Genomic DNA, 19,202 nt, shown 5'->3' with positions numbered 1-19,202 from the left:
AACTTTCAGGGGTTTGCAGAAAAGTCCACTTTATCTAGTAGAGTAGCAGCTGGAAATGCTAATTAGCCATCCTGTATAGGAACCCCTGGATGGCCATGATTCCACCCATCAGAACCCCTGGTTAGTCTGCATTCTATTAAAGAAACTTCCAGGGCTATTTAGGTGAATTGGTCTTGGTGGCAGCCTAAGTCCCTATGAGGAACTGTGGCTTTGGGGTGAAGTCTGTTTTCTGGGACTTAAGTCTGTACTAGGTTAACCAGCAGCTGGTTCCTGAACCAGGAGGCTGGACTGATGGACTTGGTGGTAAAGGGGACAGGATAGAACATTCGGAAGAGCCAGGATGAGCAGGCCCTTTCTCCCTGCCTGGATGCCAGGCCCCTTCCTTCTGGGAACTTCTGGGCTGGGGCCTTCAGGCCTGGGGTCCTATGGTCTCCTTTGGTGTCTCCCCAGCTCGTGGGCATCCTGGGGAGAAGGGAGGGGTTGAACATTGGCTTCCCTGGGCTGAGGTTTCATGGGCAGATGAGCTGGCTGGTGGGGCTGTGGCAGTGGTGGGGGGCAGTGGGTGTTGAGTTCTGGCTTCAGCCTGAGGAGTTGGTGGGACTTGGGGGCTGGGAAGTGTAGGAGGTGTGTGGCAGCTGTACCCTGCTATGCCCTCTGTCATGGTTTGATCTTGGGCAAGTCACTTCACTTCTGGGCCTCATCCTGTCCCACCATTTGTCAGGAGGGCCAGGGCGCTGCCACTTGAGGCCACACACAGGGCTCTGGTAAGCAGGGCTATGTGTGAGCCCTCAGTAGAGGGTGCCACCCCTGGGTGGGGGAGGAGAGCATTCGTTTTGGCTCCTGCAGGTACCTGTGGTGCCCTGGTGTGGCTGCCTGACCTTGGACATGTCACTTCCCCTCCCAGAACCCTAGATTCCTCATTGCAACGCAGCCACCCAACTGGGTGTCCATGGGAGTCAGACAGGGAAAAATATAAAAAGTTCTGTGAGTGATAGTAAGAGTTAACCTGATGGCAGTGCACACCCATGCTCAATCCTTTCTACAGGGGTGACTGTCACCTGTCTGTCAGGTTGTCCGGCTCTGAGGGATGGTGCAGAGCCAACTCTGCCCTGTTGGTAAGAGCAGCGCTCTGGGATCAGGGTTCAAGTACCAGCCCCAGCGATTACTGTAGCTGTTCCCTTCCCAAGCGTCAGTGTCCTCATGCCATAAGGCCCCTTAACTCAGAGGAAGATTGAGATGGTTCAGTGAGAAAATTCCAGCAAAGTGAGTCCTTAGCACATTACATTAAGAACTCAAGACTTTTTAATATTTTATTTTATTTTTTTGGCCATGTCCCTCGGCTTGTAGGATCTTAGTTCCCCAACCAGGGATTGAACCCCAGCCCACGAAGTGAAAGCACCAAGTCCTAACCACGAGACCGCCAGGTTAAAACAGTAACTCTGTTGCTAGGGTCTCCAGGTGGGCCTTCTGGAAGCGCCAGCACTCAGGGTGACCCAGGGCTGGAGGTGGGTCTCCTTTCTGACCCCTTACCACTCTGGTCAGCTCTGGCCTGTGGGCATCACCAGGGAGTACCCAGGGATGGGGTGAGTGTGGGGGTGTGGTCTCTCCCTGTATCTCTCCGGGGCTGTGATGGGGAAGGTCCCAGACAGATCTCAGTCATTCAGTGGCTTGGCTTCCTAGGGATATTTCTCCCCGTGTCTTTACAGTTTTTTTTTTTTTTTTTGGCTGTGCTGTGTGGCATGTGGGATCCTAGTTCCCCGACCAGGGATCAAACCCATGCCCCATGCAGTGGAAGTGCAGAGTCTCAACCACTGGACCACGAGGGAAGTCCCCCCTCCCCATGTCTTTAATCCACCTGCTGCAGAGGGTCTGGAGGGCACTGCCAGACCCAGGAGCCTGGACTCAGTTCTGATCCACCCCTCGCACCCCCACCCCCGCCTGCAAAGGGGTAGGCAAGCCACTGCGTATCAGGACTCTGACCTGCATCCTCCCATTTTCACCATCACCCCCACTGTAGGGGCAGGGAAACTGACAGAAGGGAGGTGTCCCTGGCCCAGAAGTGGGGTAGCCGGATGCCCAGCTGTCTGACCCTAAAATTGTGTCCCTCCCACTCTGAGCCCTAAGTCTCATTTGTAAATGGGGATCGTGGGCCCCCTTTCCAGTGCTGTGAGGGAACTGTATTTGGGGAGGGTCACAGGGAGATGCTGGGGGTGCTGGTGGAGGACAGAGCTTCAGACCCCCAGCAGCAGCTGATGTGGAGCCTGCTCCCAGCCCACCCCCAGCTGACCACCCTCTCTGTGGGGAGAGGAGGCAGAGACCCAGGAGGGGGCAAGAGCGAGTTTAGGGTCCCTCAGGAAGCTGAAGGGGGACAGGTGGGGCAGGCCAGCGGGCCAGCAAGGCCTCGGTTGTATCTAGCTGTTGCAGATGTGCTCCCCTCCTAGGTTTCCAAGCAAACTCCTTTTTGCCTAGGGATGGGCACCTAACTCTTTGAGCCCAGGCTCCCCCACCAATGGAACAAGGCTGCCCAGAATCCTTTCCCCATTCTCCTAGACCCAGAGGTGTGAGCTCTCTTGGCCCAGGCCTGGACCAGGTCACCCCAGGAGGGCCCCTCAGGAAGAAGCCAGGCTGTGGCTTTGGGTGGGGCCGGTGGCCTCTTCTGGGAGCCCAGCATCTGGAAGCCATCAGTCCAGGGGCGGGGGAGTTGCAGGAGAGGGCCTGGAAGGGGAGCATGCCTTCTCCAGGCCACACACAGGCCCACCTCTCGGGAGCAGTGGCATTGGGCCCACAGGCCCCACTGCCGTCTCTGCCTCCTGCCAATGCCTCTCGGCCGGCAGCCTCGCCCCCTACCACTAGCTGCCTTCTCTCTCACCCCACTGGCTGCTGCTCCTGCAAGATGCAATCACAATATGCAATAACATCACCTACTGTGTGCTGAGAGCCTCAATTCTCTGGCACAGGGTGGGCTTGCCTTTTGGGATGGGTGGGCTTCAGGGAGCACTGTCCCCAGGGGAGGTTGGCCGGGTCCTCTTCCTGGAGTGAGTGGTACCTGTCTTGTCTTTGAAGCCTTAGCTCAGGGTCGGGCCAGGCTGGGGGCTTATGTAGTAGCTTGTGGCTGTGGGGATGGGAAGGGAGGAGGGACATCTCCCTCAGTCCTCAAGCCTGCGACCTTGAAGGAGGGGGTCCAGGTGCATAGCAAGGAGCTCAGAGGTGTCCCAAGAGCAGGTGTCTCTGATTATCACCTGAGGCCACCTGCATCAGAATCACAGGGATCCTTAGCCATGTGGGTTTCTGGACCCCACTCAGACCTGCTGGTCAGACACTGGGCTTGGGACCTGGGGTCTGCACGCTTATTTTGACACCCAGGCATCCCAGAGCGCGCTACTCCATCAGTCCCCTGATCTACTGGGGGTGTAAGCATCAGACAGAGCTGGTATCTTTTGTAGTGGGAGGGATGCCTGTTACACTTAGGCCCCTCTGGAGATGAATTGTAAAGACAGGGGCCAGTGAGGGTAGGGCATGGAGGGCACCCAGCCTGAGCCTGTCCCTGTCCTCCCCGCAGCCTTGCCAACATTCCATTGACCCCTGAGACTCAGCGGGACCAGGAGAGGCGGATTCGGCGGGAGATTGCTAACAGCAACGAACGGAGGCGCATGCAGAGCATCAACGCGGGTTTCCAGTCCCTCAAGACCCTCATCCCCCACACAGATGGAGAGAAGCTCAGCAAGGTGGGCAAGCGCCAGGAGGACTTCCTGGAGGAGGTGGTGGGCTAGAGCAGGGAGATTCGGAAAACACTGTCAGCCAGGGTCCCTGATTTGTCTGTCCCTCCTGCCCTCAGGCAGCCATTCTCCAGCAAACGGCCGAATACATCTTCTCCCTGGAGCAGGAGAAGACCAGGCTCCTGCAGCAGAACACACAGCTCAAGCGCTTTATCCAGGTAGCGCCCTGCCCTCCTCCTGTCTACCTCTCACTGACATGGGTGTGTCTGGGCCCAACCACTGGCTTGGGACTGTGATGTGGCTGTGGGTCCCTTCTTCCCCACTGACCTGCCTACTTCTGGCACTTGCCTTCCTGCCCAGGCCTTGATTTAGCCAGGGTCAAGTGCGGTGGAGTGGGCTCTGGAAGGAACTGGGTGACTTTTGGGAAGCAAGTCTATTCTGCCTCCTTTCCCAGCCTTGGCTGTCTGGTGGATTTGCACACTGGGGCTCCCCAGTGCCGGTGCACCTGGGTTTGACAGCTTTGGGGGGCTGCGATGGAGCTCCCCACCCCCACTCTCGGTGGTGGTGGTGGTGGTGTATGCAGTGTCACAGCACACTCACTGACCCCTTGGGGTCCTCAGGAGCTGAGCGGCTCATCCCCCAAGCGGCGGCGGGCAGAGGACAAGGACGAGGGCATCGGCTCGCCAGACATCTGGGAGGACGAGAAGGCGGAGGACCTGCGGCGGGAGATGATCGAGCTGCGGCAGCAGCTGGACAAGGAGCGCTCGGTGCGCATGATGCTGGAGGAGCAGGTGAGGCAGGTGGGCGGGCAGGTGGGGGATGCTGTCCAGCTCTCTTCCTTTCCTCCTGTTATTTACGGGAGCTTCTGATTTGTGCCAGGCCTAGGAGAGGGGTGTCCAGTTGGGAGCAAACCAGGCAGGTCCCAGTCCTTGGAGGTCACTCTCTGCCTGGGGAAAGATGAGTCAAAGGCTCTCACATCGTAATCATGCAGCTGTGATAAAGGCCACACCAGATGGGTGGGCATCAGGAGGGGGACCTGGGCTGGTTCCAAATGGGCCGCCCCATAGCTTCTCTGTGGAAGTGACCTGAGCCGAGGGTGGGAGGGCGAGTCTCACCGCTGATCAGGCAGAGAGGGGAGAAGGGTGCTCCAGGCAGAGAGAACAGCATAGGCAAAAAGGCCTGGGGCTGGAGGCAGGCAGGGAGGGAGCATGGCATGAGCGGGGCTGCACGGGAGGGGAGCAGAGTCAGGGCGGGCCTGGCTGGCTACAGTTGGGACTTTGGTCTCCACCCCGAGGGTGGCAGGGAGGCAGACCTCAGCAGTCTGTGGGCCCCGAGCTGGGGGAGGCGCCAGGGTGTGGCCCGGTCCCTACCCCTGAGCCCGCCATTCCACCCCCAGGTGCGCTCGCTGGAGGCCCACATGTACCCGGAAAAGCTCAAGGTGATCGCACAGCAGGTGCAGCTGCAACAGCAGCAGGAGCAGGTGCGGCTGCTGCACCAGGAGAAGCTGGAGCGGGAACAGCAGCACCTGCGGACCCAGGTGAGCAGGAGGTGCCTGGAGGGGCAGTTTGGGCCTGGGCCAGGGCTCTCAGACTCAATGTTGGTGCCTCTGGGTGTCTAGCAGGGTGGACCCCGTGCCTAAATCATGGTAATGCAGATGTTCCTGGCTTCCAGGTGTCTTGCATACATTATTCTATTGAATCCTTGTTGTATCCTTTTGAGGCCTGAGCTGTTATTACTCCTGTTAACCGATAAGGAACTGGAGGCACAGAAAAGTTCAGTAACACACCCAATATCCTCAGCAGTTTGGGGCAAGGATTTGAACCCTGGCCATCAAAATTCAGTCTGAACTCCCGACCACCACTGTATTTGTTAGATGTGAAGTGCTGGCTTGGCTTTGGAGAGGGAAGGGCCATGCAGTCTTAGCCTAAAGCCCCTCTCCAGGCCACCTTTTCTTCATTCGTAAAATAAGAGGGGTGGGAGGGCTTACAAACTGGGTAGCCCCCAGCGAGTGAAGGAGGCCGATGGGCTGGGGTGATGGGTGGAGGCTCTCCAGGCAGTGGGCATTGGGAGATGGTTTAGGAGGGCCATTCCACACCTTCTGTGGTGGACAGAAGGGAAGGGGCAGCTCCCAGAACCTTCGTAGAAAGACTGAGGGCCTCTGTCTTGCAGCTCCTGCCCACTCCGGCCCCTACCCACCACCCCACGGTGATCGTGCCGGCGCCAGCGCCCCCTCCCTCCCACCACATCAATGTCGTCACCATGGGCCCCTCCTCGGTCATCAACTCTGTTTCAACATCCCGGCAAAATCTGGACACCATTGTGCAGGTACCTGGCTTGGGGAGGGGGCAACGCAGCGGGGGTCGTCCTCTGGGAGTGGGCCTTTTGTGGGGAGATTAGAAAGTGGGCGACTGGAGGGGATTGAGACAGAGCTTGAGCTTTGTAGGGAGGAAGTCTGGAAGCCAGATGGGTCTCCATCTCTGTATCTGGGGTGAGGGGCAGAGACGGGGGACTGGATGGCCTGGAAGACCCCATTCCTTCTCTCCACGTGGCATTTGCTGAGGGGGGTCTTTTGTTCCCGGAGCCCCTGCTTTCAGAGTTCCTGCATCCAGCTCTTGGGTTGGTCCAGGACCTGGGATGGGGGTGGAGGTGGCAGTGACCTGTTTGGTGACAGTGAAGCCTGGCTTCACTGTCAGCTCTGAAGGTTGAACCTGAAGTCACTATTGTGCCCAGCCTGGGGCAGAGACCTCTTGGGAGGCCCAACGCCCAAACGGAAAAAAGGCCATCAACCCGCGGAACTTGAGTTGCACGTAAACCCGACAAATTGAATAATAAAATTTATAACAGAGACCTTCCATAAGCCAACAGGCAGGCTTTGAAATATATAAATGAGTGTAAGACGCTTGTGACTTCACACAGCTGGGCACTGTCTCCCCTTCAAGTCGTTTTCAGCTCAGCAGAGGGATTCTGAAGTTTGTTTCTCCTGACTCTGGCAGGCTGCCCCTGCTTTGCCAGGCTTACTTCTGGACCTTTCTTGGGGGGGTGTGGGTGGTGGGGGAGATGGTGGCTGTCCACATGGCCCCTCCATCCTCATGGCAGCCTCTCCCCCAGGCGATCCAGCACATCGAGGGCACCCAGGAAAGGCAGGAGCAGGAGGAGGAGCAGCGTCGAGCCGTCATAGTGAAGCCGGTCCGCAGCTGCCCCGAGGCCCACGCCTCCGACACTGCCTCCGATTCGGAGGCCTCGGACAGCGACGCCATGGACCAGAGCCGGGAGGAGCCAGTGGGGAACGGGGGGCTTCCCTGACCACCCCCCAGCCCTCCTCTCCCTTCTGGGGGCTGGAGGGGGCGGGGCAGCAACTGGGAGAGATGAGGGTGAACAAGTGAGGAATTTTTACAAAATTACGGCATCATTTGGGTCTCTTTTATGACCTCTTTTTCAATACTGTAAATCGACCTTTGAGTGAAGCCACCCAACCCGAGGTCCGGGGCTGGGGCGGCAGGAGCGCGTGGCAGCACCGGGACACCTGGGGCTGGGCCTCGGCCCCGGAGGCTGGGGAAGCGGACACGGAGGTGCCTGGCCTCTCTCCGCCAAAAAGCATTTTTTCATTGAAACATGTTTTTAAGAACAGGGAAAATCAAACAAAACCCCACGGTATTTCTGCCCTCCCCAGAGCCAGCCCTGTGACCGTCAGTTTTTAATTCCCCCTTCCCTTCTCTTTTTGGTGTTCTTTCTCCTTTAAGCACTTATGTGGGTTGGGGGTCTGGCTGGGTCGGGGCTCTCGGGGTCCGGGGGTTTCCGTTGCTTCTCGGTTGGGGTTTGCTGCTGCCCTTCTTCCCTCCCCTCCCTGTCTCAGCACTAGGAATCGCCACTCTCCACCACTGTCTGGCCCCCACCTCTCCCTCCAGGTTTCCCATCTTCCACCCCAAAAAAGTCTTTGTCTTTCTCTTTTTGTTTTGTTTGTTGTTGGTTCTTTTTTGGTTTTAGTTTTTTTTTTTTTTTTACAATTTTGAGGTCTTTGTGTTCAAGGAGAAGCTATTATATTTTGTTAAGAAAGTGGGGGGAAAAAACCAAGAGGCCACTGTGCCTTTATAAAGAAACAAAATAAAGTTTGTACTTTGTTTTTTATATTCTGTGTCTCCTGGATGTGTGCTGTCATGAGGAGCTGGTGAAGGCTTCCTGGGGTAGCGTGGGGGGTGTTCTCTGGGCCCACTGGAGGGGATTGGATGTGGGTGAGCGTGATGACTCCCCCAACTTATGTGTGGTGTTATGATGAGAAATTGGCATCCTTAGATTCCTTGGGTTTACTCTGGGGATTCTGCAAAGATGGGAGATGGTGTTGGGGGTGAGGTGAGTGGCTCCCAACTCCTCCTTGGTGGGAGGCAAGGAGAGAATGAACAACCAAGCCATAGGTTCCTGTCTCCTAGAGAAAGGACACAAGATGCTCAGTGGTCCTGATTGATCCCTAGGCTTTGCAACTTCCTCGGCTTGTGTAACCTCTTGGAACTTCAGTATCCTCATCTACAGAAGAGAAGTGAGCACTCCCTTATGGTGCGGTGTTTAAGAGCTCAGGTCCTGGGGTTGGTCTGCTGGTGATCAGATCCACCTTGGGCAAACCACTTGATCTTTGAGGCTCAGTTTTCTCTTCTGAAAGTTGAGAGTCATAATTGCACAAGGACATTACATCTTAATTGGTAAGGGGGTGGTCCTTTAAATTCCTTAATCCTCCATGACCAGAGATTGCTTTATAATGTGTCCCTCTTGATCTTTTCCTCAGGTACATGACAGGTACATGGGGACTGAGGCCAGAGAGGAAGAATAGCTTATTCACATCTCACCCCACAATGAATTCCTCCAGACAGGAATTTGTTGAATAGAAAGGCAGGCAGGAGCCTGCATTTTTTTTTTTGAACTTTTAATACTTTTTAAAAAGTGAAATTCACATAACTTAAAATTAAGCATTTAGAAGGGAACAATTCAGTGGCATTTACTACATTACTATGCTGTGCAACCATCACCTCTATCTAGTTCCAAAACATTTCTCACTCCAGAATGAACCCCTTACCCATTAATCAGTCTCTCCCCATTCCTCCCTTCTCTGAGCCCCTGATAACCACCAATCTGCTTTTTGTTTTTTAGTGTTTAAAGAAATTAAAGTGTAATTTAACTTCGGTAAAAATTCACTTTTTAGTTTTTGCTTGTGGGAGTTTTGACAAATGTGTAACCATCACCATAATCAAGATATAGTTTCTTCATCCTTGTGTTCCCCTATGTCCCTCTGTGGTCCACCCAGCCCCTGGCAACCACCGACCAATCTATTCCTATGGTTCCTATAGTTTTGCCTTTTTCAAAATGTCATATACTATAAATATATTCATTTACAGTATATGACATTACATATTTAGCTTGAGTCTGGCTTCTTTCACTTAGCATAATTACTGTAGTTTTCTCTTTTGGGATATATTTAGATATATTTACATAAATTAAATGCGTGTTTGAGGGAACCGTCTTTGCTAGGATATGGGCGGGGACGCCCCTTCCCAAGGCCAGCAGAGCGACCCCTTTTGGCCAGGTGCAAGGCGCGTCCGACGGGTTCCAGGCAGCTCCTGAGAGGATCAATAGAGGGCGCTATGGAACCAGGACGTCTGGCCCAGCAAGGCGGAGGCTCCGCCTCCTTCCGGTGTCTGTGGAACTACGCAGTTCCTATAGGCCAGAGGCGCGGCTCAGGGGCGGGGCCAGGGGAATACCCCAAGCCCTGACCTGTCGTGGCGCGCCCAGCGGCTGTAGGCGGTCTCACCAGCAGGCGGCGGGAATCAGGGGCGCGGCCTCCATCCCGCCTCTTCCCGGACTCGCTCCGCCCCGCCCCTCGGTGCGCATGCTCTTTGGTGCCTCAGGCCACCTCGCGCGCTCCCGACTGCAAGCTCCTCTGGTCCAGGCTCGGCCCCGCCCCGCGCGGTCTCACTCAAGCTCCGCACGCAAACGCAGCGAACCCGCGGTTCCTGTGTGTCCTCCGCGTGGAGGCGCTCGCCGGCTTTCCCTTGTACCTGCGGGCTCGGAGGACGCGGCCACGGGTGGTGGCGCCTGCGCTGCCCGGCGGAAGTCCGGCGCGCTGCACACGTGACTTACGACGGTCTAGAGGCCGCGGTCAGAAAGGAACAAGAGACATTTAATTTTAATAGCATGTTTCCTTTTAACCCACAGTGTCTGAAACGTTGCCATTTCCGCACAGGTGATGAATGCAAGAAACTACCCACGAAGTATCTCATTCTTTTCCTCCTGCCGCGTCTGGGAGCCCTGTGTGTATCTTGCTCTGGCTACACCTCCGTGGGTACGGCCGCGGGTCCGGGCGTCTGGGGCACGTGGGAGCCAGGCCAGGGGGTGGGAAAGGGCACGGTATCCTGCGGGCAGTGCGGACACTGGCCTGGGAGGAGGAGGAAGTGGAGACGGTGTGGGAACCGGATCGTAGAGGACTTCCAAGCCACGCTAAGAAGCTTGGACTTTATTTTTTGTGATGGGAAGGGGTCTAGGAGAGACACGATCAATACAAAGTTCAACAAAACCTGTCTTAAAAACCATTTTATTGAAGTACCGTATAAAGTACACTCAGAAGAGGGCTCATAACTGAAGTGTTTAGCTCCGTGAATTTTCACAAACTGAATATACACCCGTGTAGCCGGCACCCCACCAAGCCCTCAAGTGGTTTGCTTCTTAAAACTTAATTTTTGGAAGTCTAGAAATGTACAGGGAGGCCCCGTGCACTCTTCACCCCGCCTCTCCCAGTGCTAGCGTCTTGTTTGCCTAATGTATGGTATGGAAACCAGGTGATCGCTGTCAGTGCCCACCACAGGCCTTATTCAGATTTTACAGTTTTGCATGCTCTCACTTATGTATGTGTGTGTACAGTTGCTCTGTACCATTTTGCAGCAGCGATGTTTGAGAATTGAAGTTGCTGTGCAACCTCATCAGCACTTGATATTGTCAGATCATTCTATTTTACAGGTTTTTTTTTTCAACAAATTTGGTAGGTGTAGAGTGGAATCTCACCACAGTTTTATTTATTTATTTATTTTTGGCCACACAGCCTGGCATGCGGAATCTTAGTTTCCCGACAAGGGATGCAACCTGCACCCTCCGCAGTGAAAGCACAGAGTCCTAACCACTGGATCATCAGGGAATTCCCCACAGTTTTAATTTCTATTACTATAGATTAGTTTTGTCTATTTAATTAATTAATTTATTTTTAAATTTTGGTCGTGCCATGCAGCTTGCAGGATCTCAGTTCCCTGACCAAGGATTACCACTAGACCACCAGGGAACTCCCTAGTTTTGCTTATTTTATTTTATTTATTTTTTATTTTTATTTTTATTTTTTTTTGCGGTACGCGGGCCTCTCATCGCTGTGGCCTCTCCCGCTGCGGAGCGCAGGCTCCGGACGGGCAGGCCCAGCAGCCATGGCTCACGGGCCCAGCCGCTCCGCGGCATGTGGGATCTTCCCGGACCGGGGCACGAACCCGCGTCCCCTGCATCGGCAGGCGGACTCTCAACAACTGCGCCACCAGGGAAGCCCCCTAGTTTTGCTTATTTTAGATCTTCATACAAATCATACAGTATATATACTCTTTGTCTGGCTTCTCTTAATATAATTTTTTGAGATTCATGTATGGTTTTGTGTATATTAGCAGTTCTTTTTTTTTTTTTTTTTTTTTTTTTTTTGCGGTACGCGGGCCTCTCACTGTTGTGGCCTCTCCCGTTGCGGAGCACAGGCTCCGGACGCGCAGGCTCAGCGGCCATGGCTCACGGGCCTAGCCGCTCCGTGGCATGTGGGATCTTCCCGGACCGGGGCATGAACCTGTGTCCCCTGCATCGGCAGGCGGACTCTCAACCACTGCACCACCAGGGAAGCCCTAGCAGTTCATTTTTATTGCAAAGAATATTGCATTGTATGAACATACCACAAATTTGTTTAGCCAGTCACCTAACAGTGGACATTTAGGTTGCGTCCAACTTAACGGCTATTATTAATATATTTTAGTAGATGCTGTCCCCCAGATAGATTGTGCTAGGCTATTGATTCTGCCACCAGTGTGACCGTGGAGGGACATTCTAAGCATGTGACTCTCTTTGGTGATAGTTTCTTTGGGAGGGGGCTAGGCATTCTTGGTTCCTGGTGGCCTCCCCCACCCTATTTTAAGGTCTTTGTTAGGGATTAAATCTCATGGGAAATGTATGTCTGCTCTGATCTCAAGGATCATTACATTACACCGTGTCCTCTTTGTGAAGATCCTCAGAAGAAATTCCTGTTGAGTCTCAGCAGCAGAAATAATTTCACTTCTCCCAAACAGTTGGCTTGTTCTTATTTTAAGGACACTGTGAATTGGCAAGTGATCAAGTTACACACATGGGAGGACTTACGTATGTAGTGCCGTTTGCTTTTGTATCAGCCTTACAAATGGCTCCATTTTGTGTGCCTGCCTTTGTGTGGTTTTCATCTCCTCTTACATCCAATTCTTGCTTTCTTGGTGTACTTTATGGATATTTGGGACCCTCTTTATGCTTTCCTGGCACAGGGTGGGTTATGATAAATAAATGCTGCTTGTTGCCCTGATTTCAGGGCATCCCTGGCAGCAGGGCATTCACACCAGCTCTGTGAGATGTTTGAAGGGTTGTCTAGTGGAAAGGGGTGGTGGGGGAGGGGGCTTCCTGTGACCTTGGCCGCCTTAGTGGTTGGTTAACTGGCCTCAGACCAGTACATAAAGCACATGCAAATCCTCTTGGAGCTGGCTGGCCACGCTGTCCTTAGCCTCAGACTTTGTAGTCTCTGGCTCTCCTCTATCCCACCCGAGCCCATCCCATGGGCCCTTCTTTATCCGGCTGCCTCTCTGTGCTTTCCTGGATGCTACCATTCTTGTGGCATTTGTCTTTTTCCCTCTCTCTGGAGTTCTGTGTGCCTCCCTTGCCCTGCAAGTCCTGCGCTACGGGTGAGGTTAGTGCCATCGCCTGCCTTGGTCCCCTCTCTCCTCTTGCCCTGCTGAGTTGCAGCTTCTGGTGTTGATTGATGTGAGCGTATGCTGGCTGAGAGGAGGGGTAGGACTAGGGGCTGGGGGACAGGTCGGGCCCTGAATCTGGCAGCTGTAGGAAGGAATGAGCTCCCCAAACCGGCTCTTCCCCCACCACACCCCTGGTGTTGAAAAGGAGCTAGGAGTGACAGCTGCAGAGTTTTCTGAATTAGGGGGCCTAGGTCACAGGTTCCTGCTGGTATGGCCTGTTTCCGTGGCAGCCTCAGGATCAAGTTCAAGAGGAAACGGCAAAGTGATTGGAGAAGGCTGCGGTGCTGTACATATTTCAGAGATTTGTTGTCTGCCTCACGTTGCCTCCCCTCCTGTGGGAGATAGAGAGGATGCTCTGAAAATTCAGAAAGAGAATTGACAAAAATCTGTTCCCTTGTAGGGAGGAGGAATTGTCTGGGGTGGACGGGTGCAGAGGGTTAGTGGGGGGCTGCATGTTTGAGATCAGGGGAGAGGCAGTCTCCATTCTCTAGGGGACTCTCGTGGTGCGTGTCCCTGGCTTCCTGCGGGAAGGTGCGGTGGCAGGTGAGGAGGAGATCTGGAGCATTGTGGCTGGTTGTGGGCCTCACCTCGTATTCAAAACAGCAGAGTTAGTGCTCTCTGGTAGTGAGTTCCCTGTCACTGGAGGTATTCAAACAGAGGTCTCTGTCAGAGCTATTGTGGGGGGAATTCCTGTACTGGGTATGAATTTGGGTCCTTCTAAGGTAGACAGCCTCTAATTCCTGAGGTAAATGGGAAGGTTCTCTCAGTGAGGGCTACTTCAGAAGAAATGAAATCTGCTGACACCTTGATTTTGGACTTAAACAGCCTCCAGAACTATGAGAAAATAAATTTCTGTTGTTTAAGTCCCCAGTCTGTGGTATTTTGTCCTTTTGTGACTTTTGTTTCACTTAGCATAGCATGTTCAAGGTTTATCTATGTTGTAGCATGTATTAGTATTTATATTTAGCATGTATTAGTATTTTTTTTTAATGGCTGAATAATATCCCATTGTATGGATGGACCACATTCTGTTTATCCATTCATCTGCTGATGGACACCTGGGCTTTTTTTCACCTTTTGGCTGTTGTGAATCATTGCTGGCTGTACAAGGATCTGTTTGAGCTCAAACAGGGCATGTTTAAATCAAATGCAGTCAACCCTTTAAGCAGTGCTGGGCTCACCCTCCCTGTCTGCCTGGCTTGGGTTCCTGTGGTTTCTCTGACTCTCTCTCTGTCCTGCACCCCCGCCCCCTGTCACAGCTCTCCACCCTCTTCCCCGCCCTGCTAATTCTCCTCCCCCATGGATGACATTCACTTGATTGATGGGAGAAGCCCCGGGTTTGTGAGTCGGGCAGATCCGGGTTCAGGCCCAGCAGCTCTGTTCTGAGTTGGTGACGTTGAACAAGTCCCTTCAGCCCTGAGCCTTGGGCTCCACTGTGAGGTGGTGACGTCCGCCTCTCGTCCCTTGAAGCCACTGGTGGGAGGGGCGCCTCCTTGGCTTGGACGTCTTTTTCTCTCCCGTGACCGAGCGCTGCCTCCTCCCTCACAGGGAGCCGCCCCCCCAGCCCCCAGCCGTGAACATGGGTTGGAAGACTCAGTGTTGGTGTGTTGGTCAGGGTCTCCCGAGAAACAGCCAAGGGGATATGTGTTTACAGAGGGGTTGTGGGGACCGGAAAGTCGGAAATGCACGGGAGAGGCGGCATCTGGAGAGTCAGGCGAGTCCACGAGTCCAAGTTGCTGTCTAGTCTGAAGGCTGAACTCCTTCCCCCTCGGGGGACCTCAGTCTTTTCTCTTAAGGCCTTCAACTGATTGGGTGAGGCCCACCCACCTTAGGGAAGGTGGTCTGCTTGAGTCAGAGGCTGTGGATTTAAATGTTAAGCACATCTGGAAAACACCCACACAGCAACATTCAGACTGATGTTTGACCACACAGCTGGGCGACATGGCCTTGTCAGGTTGACACATAAAGTTAACCATTGCAATCAATAACTCATCAGTTCTCTTCAAACTGATCTATAAAAAAACAAACAAACAAACAAACTGATCTATAGATTCATCCTAATCCAATTAAACTCCAAGAAGGCTTTTAAAAAAACAATTGACAGGCTGATTCCAAAATTCATGTGAAAGTGCATGAAAGGGATGAGAATAGTCAAAACAACTTTAAAAAAGAAGGTCAAAGTTGGAGGCTTCACACTACCTATTTTCAAGATTTATTAGGAAGCCATGGTGATCAAGATAGTGAGGTATTAGTGAGGGGATAGACATATAGATCAATGGAACAGAATGTAGTCCAGAAATAGATTCACACATATATGGTCAATTGATTTTCAAAAAAAGATGCAAAGGCAGTTCAGTGGCCATTTTAACAAATGGCCAGTTGTGCTGGAACAACTGGACATCCGTTTGTAAAAATCTAAATTTTGCTCCACATCTTGCAACATATTTAAAAAATAGCAGAAAATGGATTATAGTTCTAAATGTAAAACCTGAAACTATTACATTTCTAGAAGAAAACAGGAAAAATATCTTTGTGACCTTGGATTAGGCAAAGAGTTCTTCAGTATGACACCAAAGGCATAATTCATAAAATAACAAATTGATCAATTGTACTTGATAAAAATTAAGAACTTCTGCCATTTGAAAGACACATGTGAATGAAAAGTTAAGTCACAGACTTGGAGAAACTATTTATGAATGATGTTTCTGATAAACAGCTTGTCTCCAGTGTATGTAAAGAACTCTTAAAACTCAATAGAAGAAAACAACCGGTAAAAAATGGGCAAAAGATTTGAACAGGCACGTCATTGAAGATGCACTGAAGAAGTGGATGACAGGGAATTCCATGCTGGTCCAATGGTTAGGACTCCATGCTTCCACTGCCAGGAGCCCAGGTTCAATCCCTGGTTGGGGAACCTGCAAGCCACATGGTGTGGCCAAAAAAAAAACCCCCAAAACAAAAGAGAAGTGGATGACAGATATACACATAGGAAGATGCTTAATATCATTAGTCGTTAGGAAAATGCAAATTAAACCTACAATGCAATATCACTACACACCTGTAAGGATGACTAAAATTTGAAAGACTGACCAAGCGCTGGCAAGGATGTGGAGGAAGTGGTGGTGGGAACGTAGAACGGTACAGTCATCTTAGAAAAAAAGTTAAGGGGGCGAGGGATAAATTAGAAGTTTGGGATCAACATATACACATTACTATATATAAAATAGATAAACAACAAGGACCTGCTGTATAGCACAAGGAACTATACTCAATACCTTGTAATAACCTAGAATGGAAAAGAATATGAAAAAGAATATATATATATGTAACTGAATTACTTTGCTATACGCCTGAAACACATTATTTTAAATCAACTATACTTCAATAAAAATTTTTAAAAATTAATTAATAAAAGAAAGAAAAAGTTTAAACAGACACCTACCAGCCATTCCACTCCTAGGTATTTACCCAAGAGAAATGAAAGCATATGTCATAATGAATTATATACAAATGTTCATAGCAACTTTATTGGTAATAGCCAAAATTTGGAAACCACCCAAAAGTCTCTCAATAGATGATGGATAACAAACTAGTCCATCCAGGCCATGGAATCAGGATCAAAAGGAGTGAACTATCCATAAGCGCTGCAATGTGAAGAAATCTCAGCATAATTATGCTACATGAAAGAAGCCAGATAAAAAGAGCACATATGGGGAGATTCCATTTATATCAAAATCTAGGAAATGCAAACAAACGTGTAGTGACAGGAAGCAGATCAGTGGTTGCCTGGGAAGGGGTAGGAGGGAGGGACATGAGGAAAATTCGGGAGTGAGGAATCTTCGTTATTTTGATGGTGGTTATGTACGTGTGTCAAAATGTATCGAATTCTACACTTTTAATACGCTGTTTGCTGTGTGGCCGTTGTACCTCAATAAAGCCATTTTAAACGTGAAGCACATGAAAGATTCCAAACTGACTTTCGCCCTTTCATCTACAGCCGACTGTCACCCCCACAGGGACCCCCCTCCCCAGCAGGACCAGCCAGTGCTACCCGTTCTAGAACTGGCTTTCAGGGGCCATCATGTGCCCTCAGGAAAAGTGCATCAAGTAGCACATAGCAGAGGCACCGCTGGAAAGGGATCCGTCCCTCCACTGTCTGACGGACCACACTCAGAGCATCCAATGTGCCTCCTCCCTCCCCTTTTTTCCCTCCTGTCAGCATTCTGTCTCTTCCAGAGGCCTGGGAAGGTGACGCTCCTCGCCATCGACCTCAAAGGTCAGGTCGCGGGGTTTCCTTAACTAACCATCGAGGCTCTCCCCTCCTGACCTTCAGGGAGGGGCTAAAACCTGTGTCAGTGGCTGTCGAATAAGCCCTTCGTTCACAAAACTGAAACGTGTGAAGGTCACTGATTGCCCAGACTTCAGCTCAAGTTACTGCAGATGCTGGGAAGACTTGGTTCCTGAGTCCCAGACCTGACCCAAAGGAAGCCCCACGTTTTCTCTGCTACCCTGCCCCGTGACCCCTGTCATGTGACCCCAGGCAGCTAGGGGAGAGAATCCAGACGCGGCCCTGCCTTCCGGGTCGGCAGCTGGTGCAGCAGGGCCAGAGCAGCCTCCTTGCAGCCTCTGGGGTCTGAGCTGCTTGCCCATCATGTCCGTCCAGTTGCCCTAGTGACTGTGTGACCCTTCTCCCCCGCCCTGCGCTGCCACCCACCCTATAAATAGAGGCGAGGAGCAGCTGGGCTCTCTTGGCAGTCACGATGAAGGCGCTGGTCCTGCTCTGCTGCTTCGTGGCCTCGCTTCTGCTCCCAGGACAAGCAGGTATGACCCCTACCCTGTCGGCCAGGCCAGACTGCGACCCTCACGAGCCCCCGAGGTTTTATGTTTACCATGGGGTGGGAGGCTCGGGCGGGAGATGGAGGATGAGGCCTCCGTGATTCCTGGAGCTGATGGCAGACCTTTGCTCCCAGCCAGTCTCACTGAGAAGGCACTGGGTGCAGAGACCTGAGAGCACTTGGGGCTCGTGGGGAGACCAGAGGGAGCGGAAGCCATGACCCGAGAGGTGCAGGCAGGTGCAAGGCCTGGAGCAGGAGGCCAGGGTCAGAGACAAGGGCTGGCCAGTAGATGTTGTGGAAGAGAACCCCAAAAGTCAAGACTAGAGCCTCCTAGATGGACAGAAGACCCCAATCTTGGAGGTGGAGGGGTCCCTGGAGGTCGTTGAGTTGACCCTCCCACCTGGTGGAGATAGCAGGGGCCTGGCTTTGCATGAGTGAGGGCAGTGGGGGGGGCATGGCTTGGAAACAATGGACAGAGTGGGGGTCAGTTTGGGACGGGATTGGAGATCAGGCTGGAAACCAAATTGGACACAGTTCAGAGGAGGAATGGGACCCACTCGAGTGAAGCTGGGCTAGGCTGGGGGCTTCATCGGAAGGGGACTGGGGCCTGCGTGCCATGGTTTTCCTTTGACATCTCAGCACTTTGTGTGGCAGAGGCAGTGGCTCTGATTACGGCATGGGGTTTATTTATAGGCGTGGAAGGGGTACCCGAGCATTTTGCCACCTCTGTTCCCAAGACTCCTGGGGCTGAGTTCCTCTCAAGGATGCTCCAGGGGTGCTCTGGGGACCCCCCCAGGAACCCGGAACTCCTGCTTTGCCTTTTCACAACGGCTGGCTTCATCTGCGCTGGGGATCGTGGGGCCTGGGAGCTTCTGTTTCTTGAGGTCCCAGACCCAGGCAGGAGAGCCCGTGGCAGGCAGGAGAAGCAGCCATTCCCTGGGGGTTTAGAGACCAAGGTGGGGGGCTCTGGCCTCGCATATGCCGCTGGGCCCTGCCCTTGTCTGCCCTTGAGTTAATTTGGGCTCCGTGGGGCTGCAGTGGCTGGAGTGGCGAGGATTCCAAGCGGCTGTCAGGTGGCTAAGTATGGAAACAGCCGTGTCATTTGATCCTGAGCCCGGGATCCACTGCCACCCTCTCCCCAGCTCCGCCCGGCCCCAGCTGCCACCTCGCTCCGCTTCCACGCCGCTGCCCTGGAACTTTTAGCCTTTTAGGGACATCCTTTATCTTTCTTTCCACGAAGGGAACTGGACATCTGGAATGTTCCACAGGCCTCATTGGGGGATCTTGCTGTTGGGAAAGGAGGCGGGTGGGTGCTTTGTGCAAAAATCCTCTCTTTGCAGGCCTTTTCTTCCCAAACTCTGCGGTGTGACCCTGACCTGGCTTCCGGCAAAGGGTTGTCCACCAGTGTGCGAGGTTCCCACCCTCCTCACCCCTGCTCAGGACTTGGGCTGTGGGTTCTTCCCGGCGGTGGGCTTTCTCACCCCTCCAGTTGCATATTGCATACCCCAAAGACTGCTTCCTCCTGCGATACCCGGGGGAGATTTCAGCCGTAAGAGTGGCTTCCCCCCACCCCCATAATGACAGTCCTTCCTACTGGTTGACTTTCC

The 19,202-nt window shown here is 52.7% G+C and overlaps 2 protein-coding genes across 6 annotated transcripts in view; both read left to right on the top strand.

Annotated features, from left to right (window-relative positions):
- TFAP4 (transcription factor AP-4) overlaps nucleotides 1-7,843 on the top strand; it is a 34,686-nt gene extending 26,843 nt beyond the window's left edge. For 3 of the 4 annotated variants that reach the window (XM_067012579.1, XM_059037446.2, XM_067012576.1), the window contains exons 2-7: nucleotides 3,560-3,725; nucleotides 3,836-3,934; nucleotides 4,337-4,507; nucleotides 5,113-5,253; nucleotides 5,886-6,041; nucleotides 6,825-7,843. In XM_067012579.1, coding sequence (XP_066868680.1) covers nucleotides 3,651-3,725; nucleotides 3,836-3,934; nucleotides 4,337-4,507; nucleotides 5,113-5,253; nucleotides 5,886-6,041; nucleotides 6,825-7,019 — 837 coding nt within the window. In that variant the 5' untranslated portion in view covers nucleotides 3,560-3,650 and the 3' untranslated portion in view covers nucleotides 7,020-7,843. Of the gene's footprint in view, nucleotides 1-1,562; nucleotides 1,584-3,559; nucleotides 3,726-3,835; nucleotides 3,935-4,336; nucleotides 4,508-5,112; nucleotides 5,254-5,885; nucleotides 6,042-6,824 lie in introns of those variants that run through there. The other variant, XM_067012577.1, reaches the window with a different exon arrangement.
- A 9,454-nt stretch (nucleotides 7,844-17,297) lies between these two features.
- Nucleotides 17,298-19,202, top strand: part of SRL (sarcalumenin) — a 36,735-nt gene continuing 34,830 nt past the window's right edge. The window contains exon 1 of one of the 2 annotated variants that reach the window (XM_067013635.1): nucleotides 17,298-17,581. In XM_067013635.1, coding sequence (XP_066869736.1) covers nucleotides 17,521-17,581 — 61 coding nt within the window. In that variant the 5' untranslated portion in view covers nucleotides 17,298-17,520. The remainder of the gene's footprint in view (nucleotides 17,582-19,202) is intronic. The other variant, XM_059037431.2, reaches the window with a different exon arrangement.

The sequence above is a fragment of the Kogia breviceps genome, chromosome 14, assembly GCF_026419965.1.
Source record: "Kogia breviceps isolate mKogBre1 chromosome 14, mKogBre1 haplotype 1, whole genome shotgun sequence".
NCBI classification, from domain to species: domain Eukaryota; kingdom Metazoa; phylum Chordata; class Mammalia; order Artiodactyla; family Physeteridae; genus Kogia; species Kogia breviceps.
The sequence above is the reverse complement of the archived record's forward strand: the minus strand, read 5'-3'. Positions and strand labels throughout refer to the sequence as shown.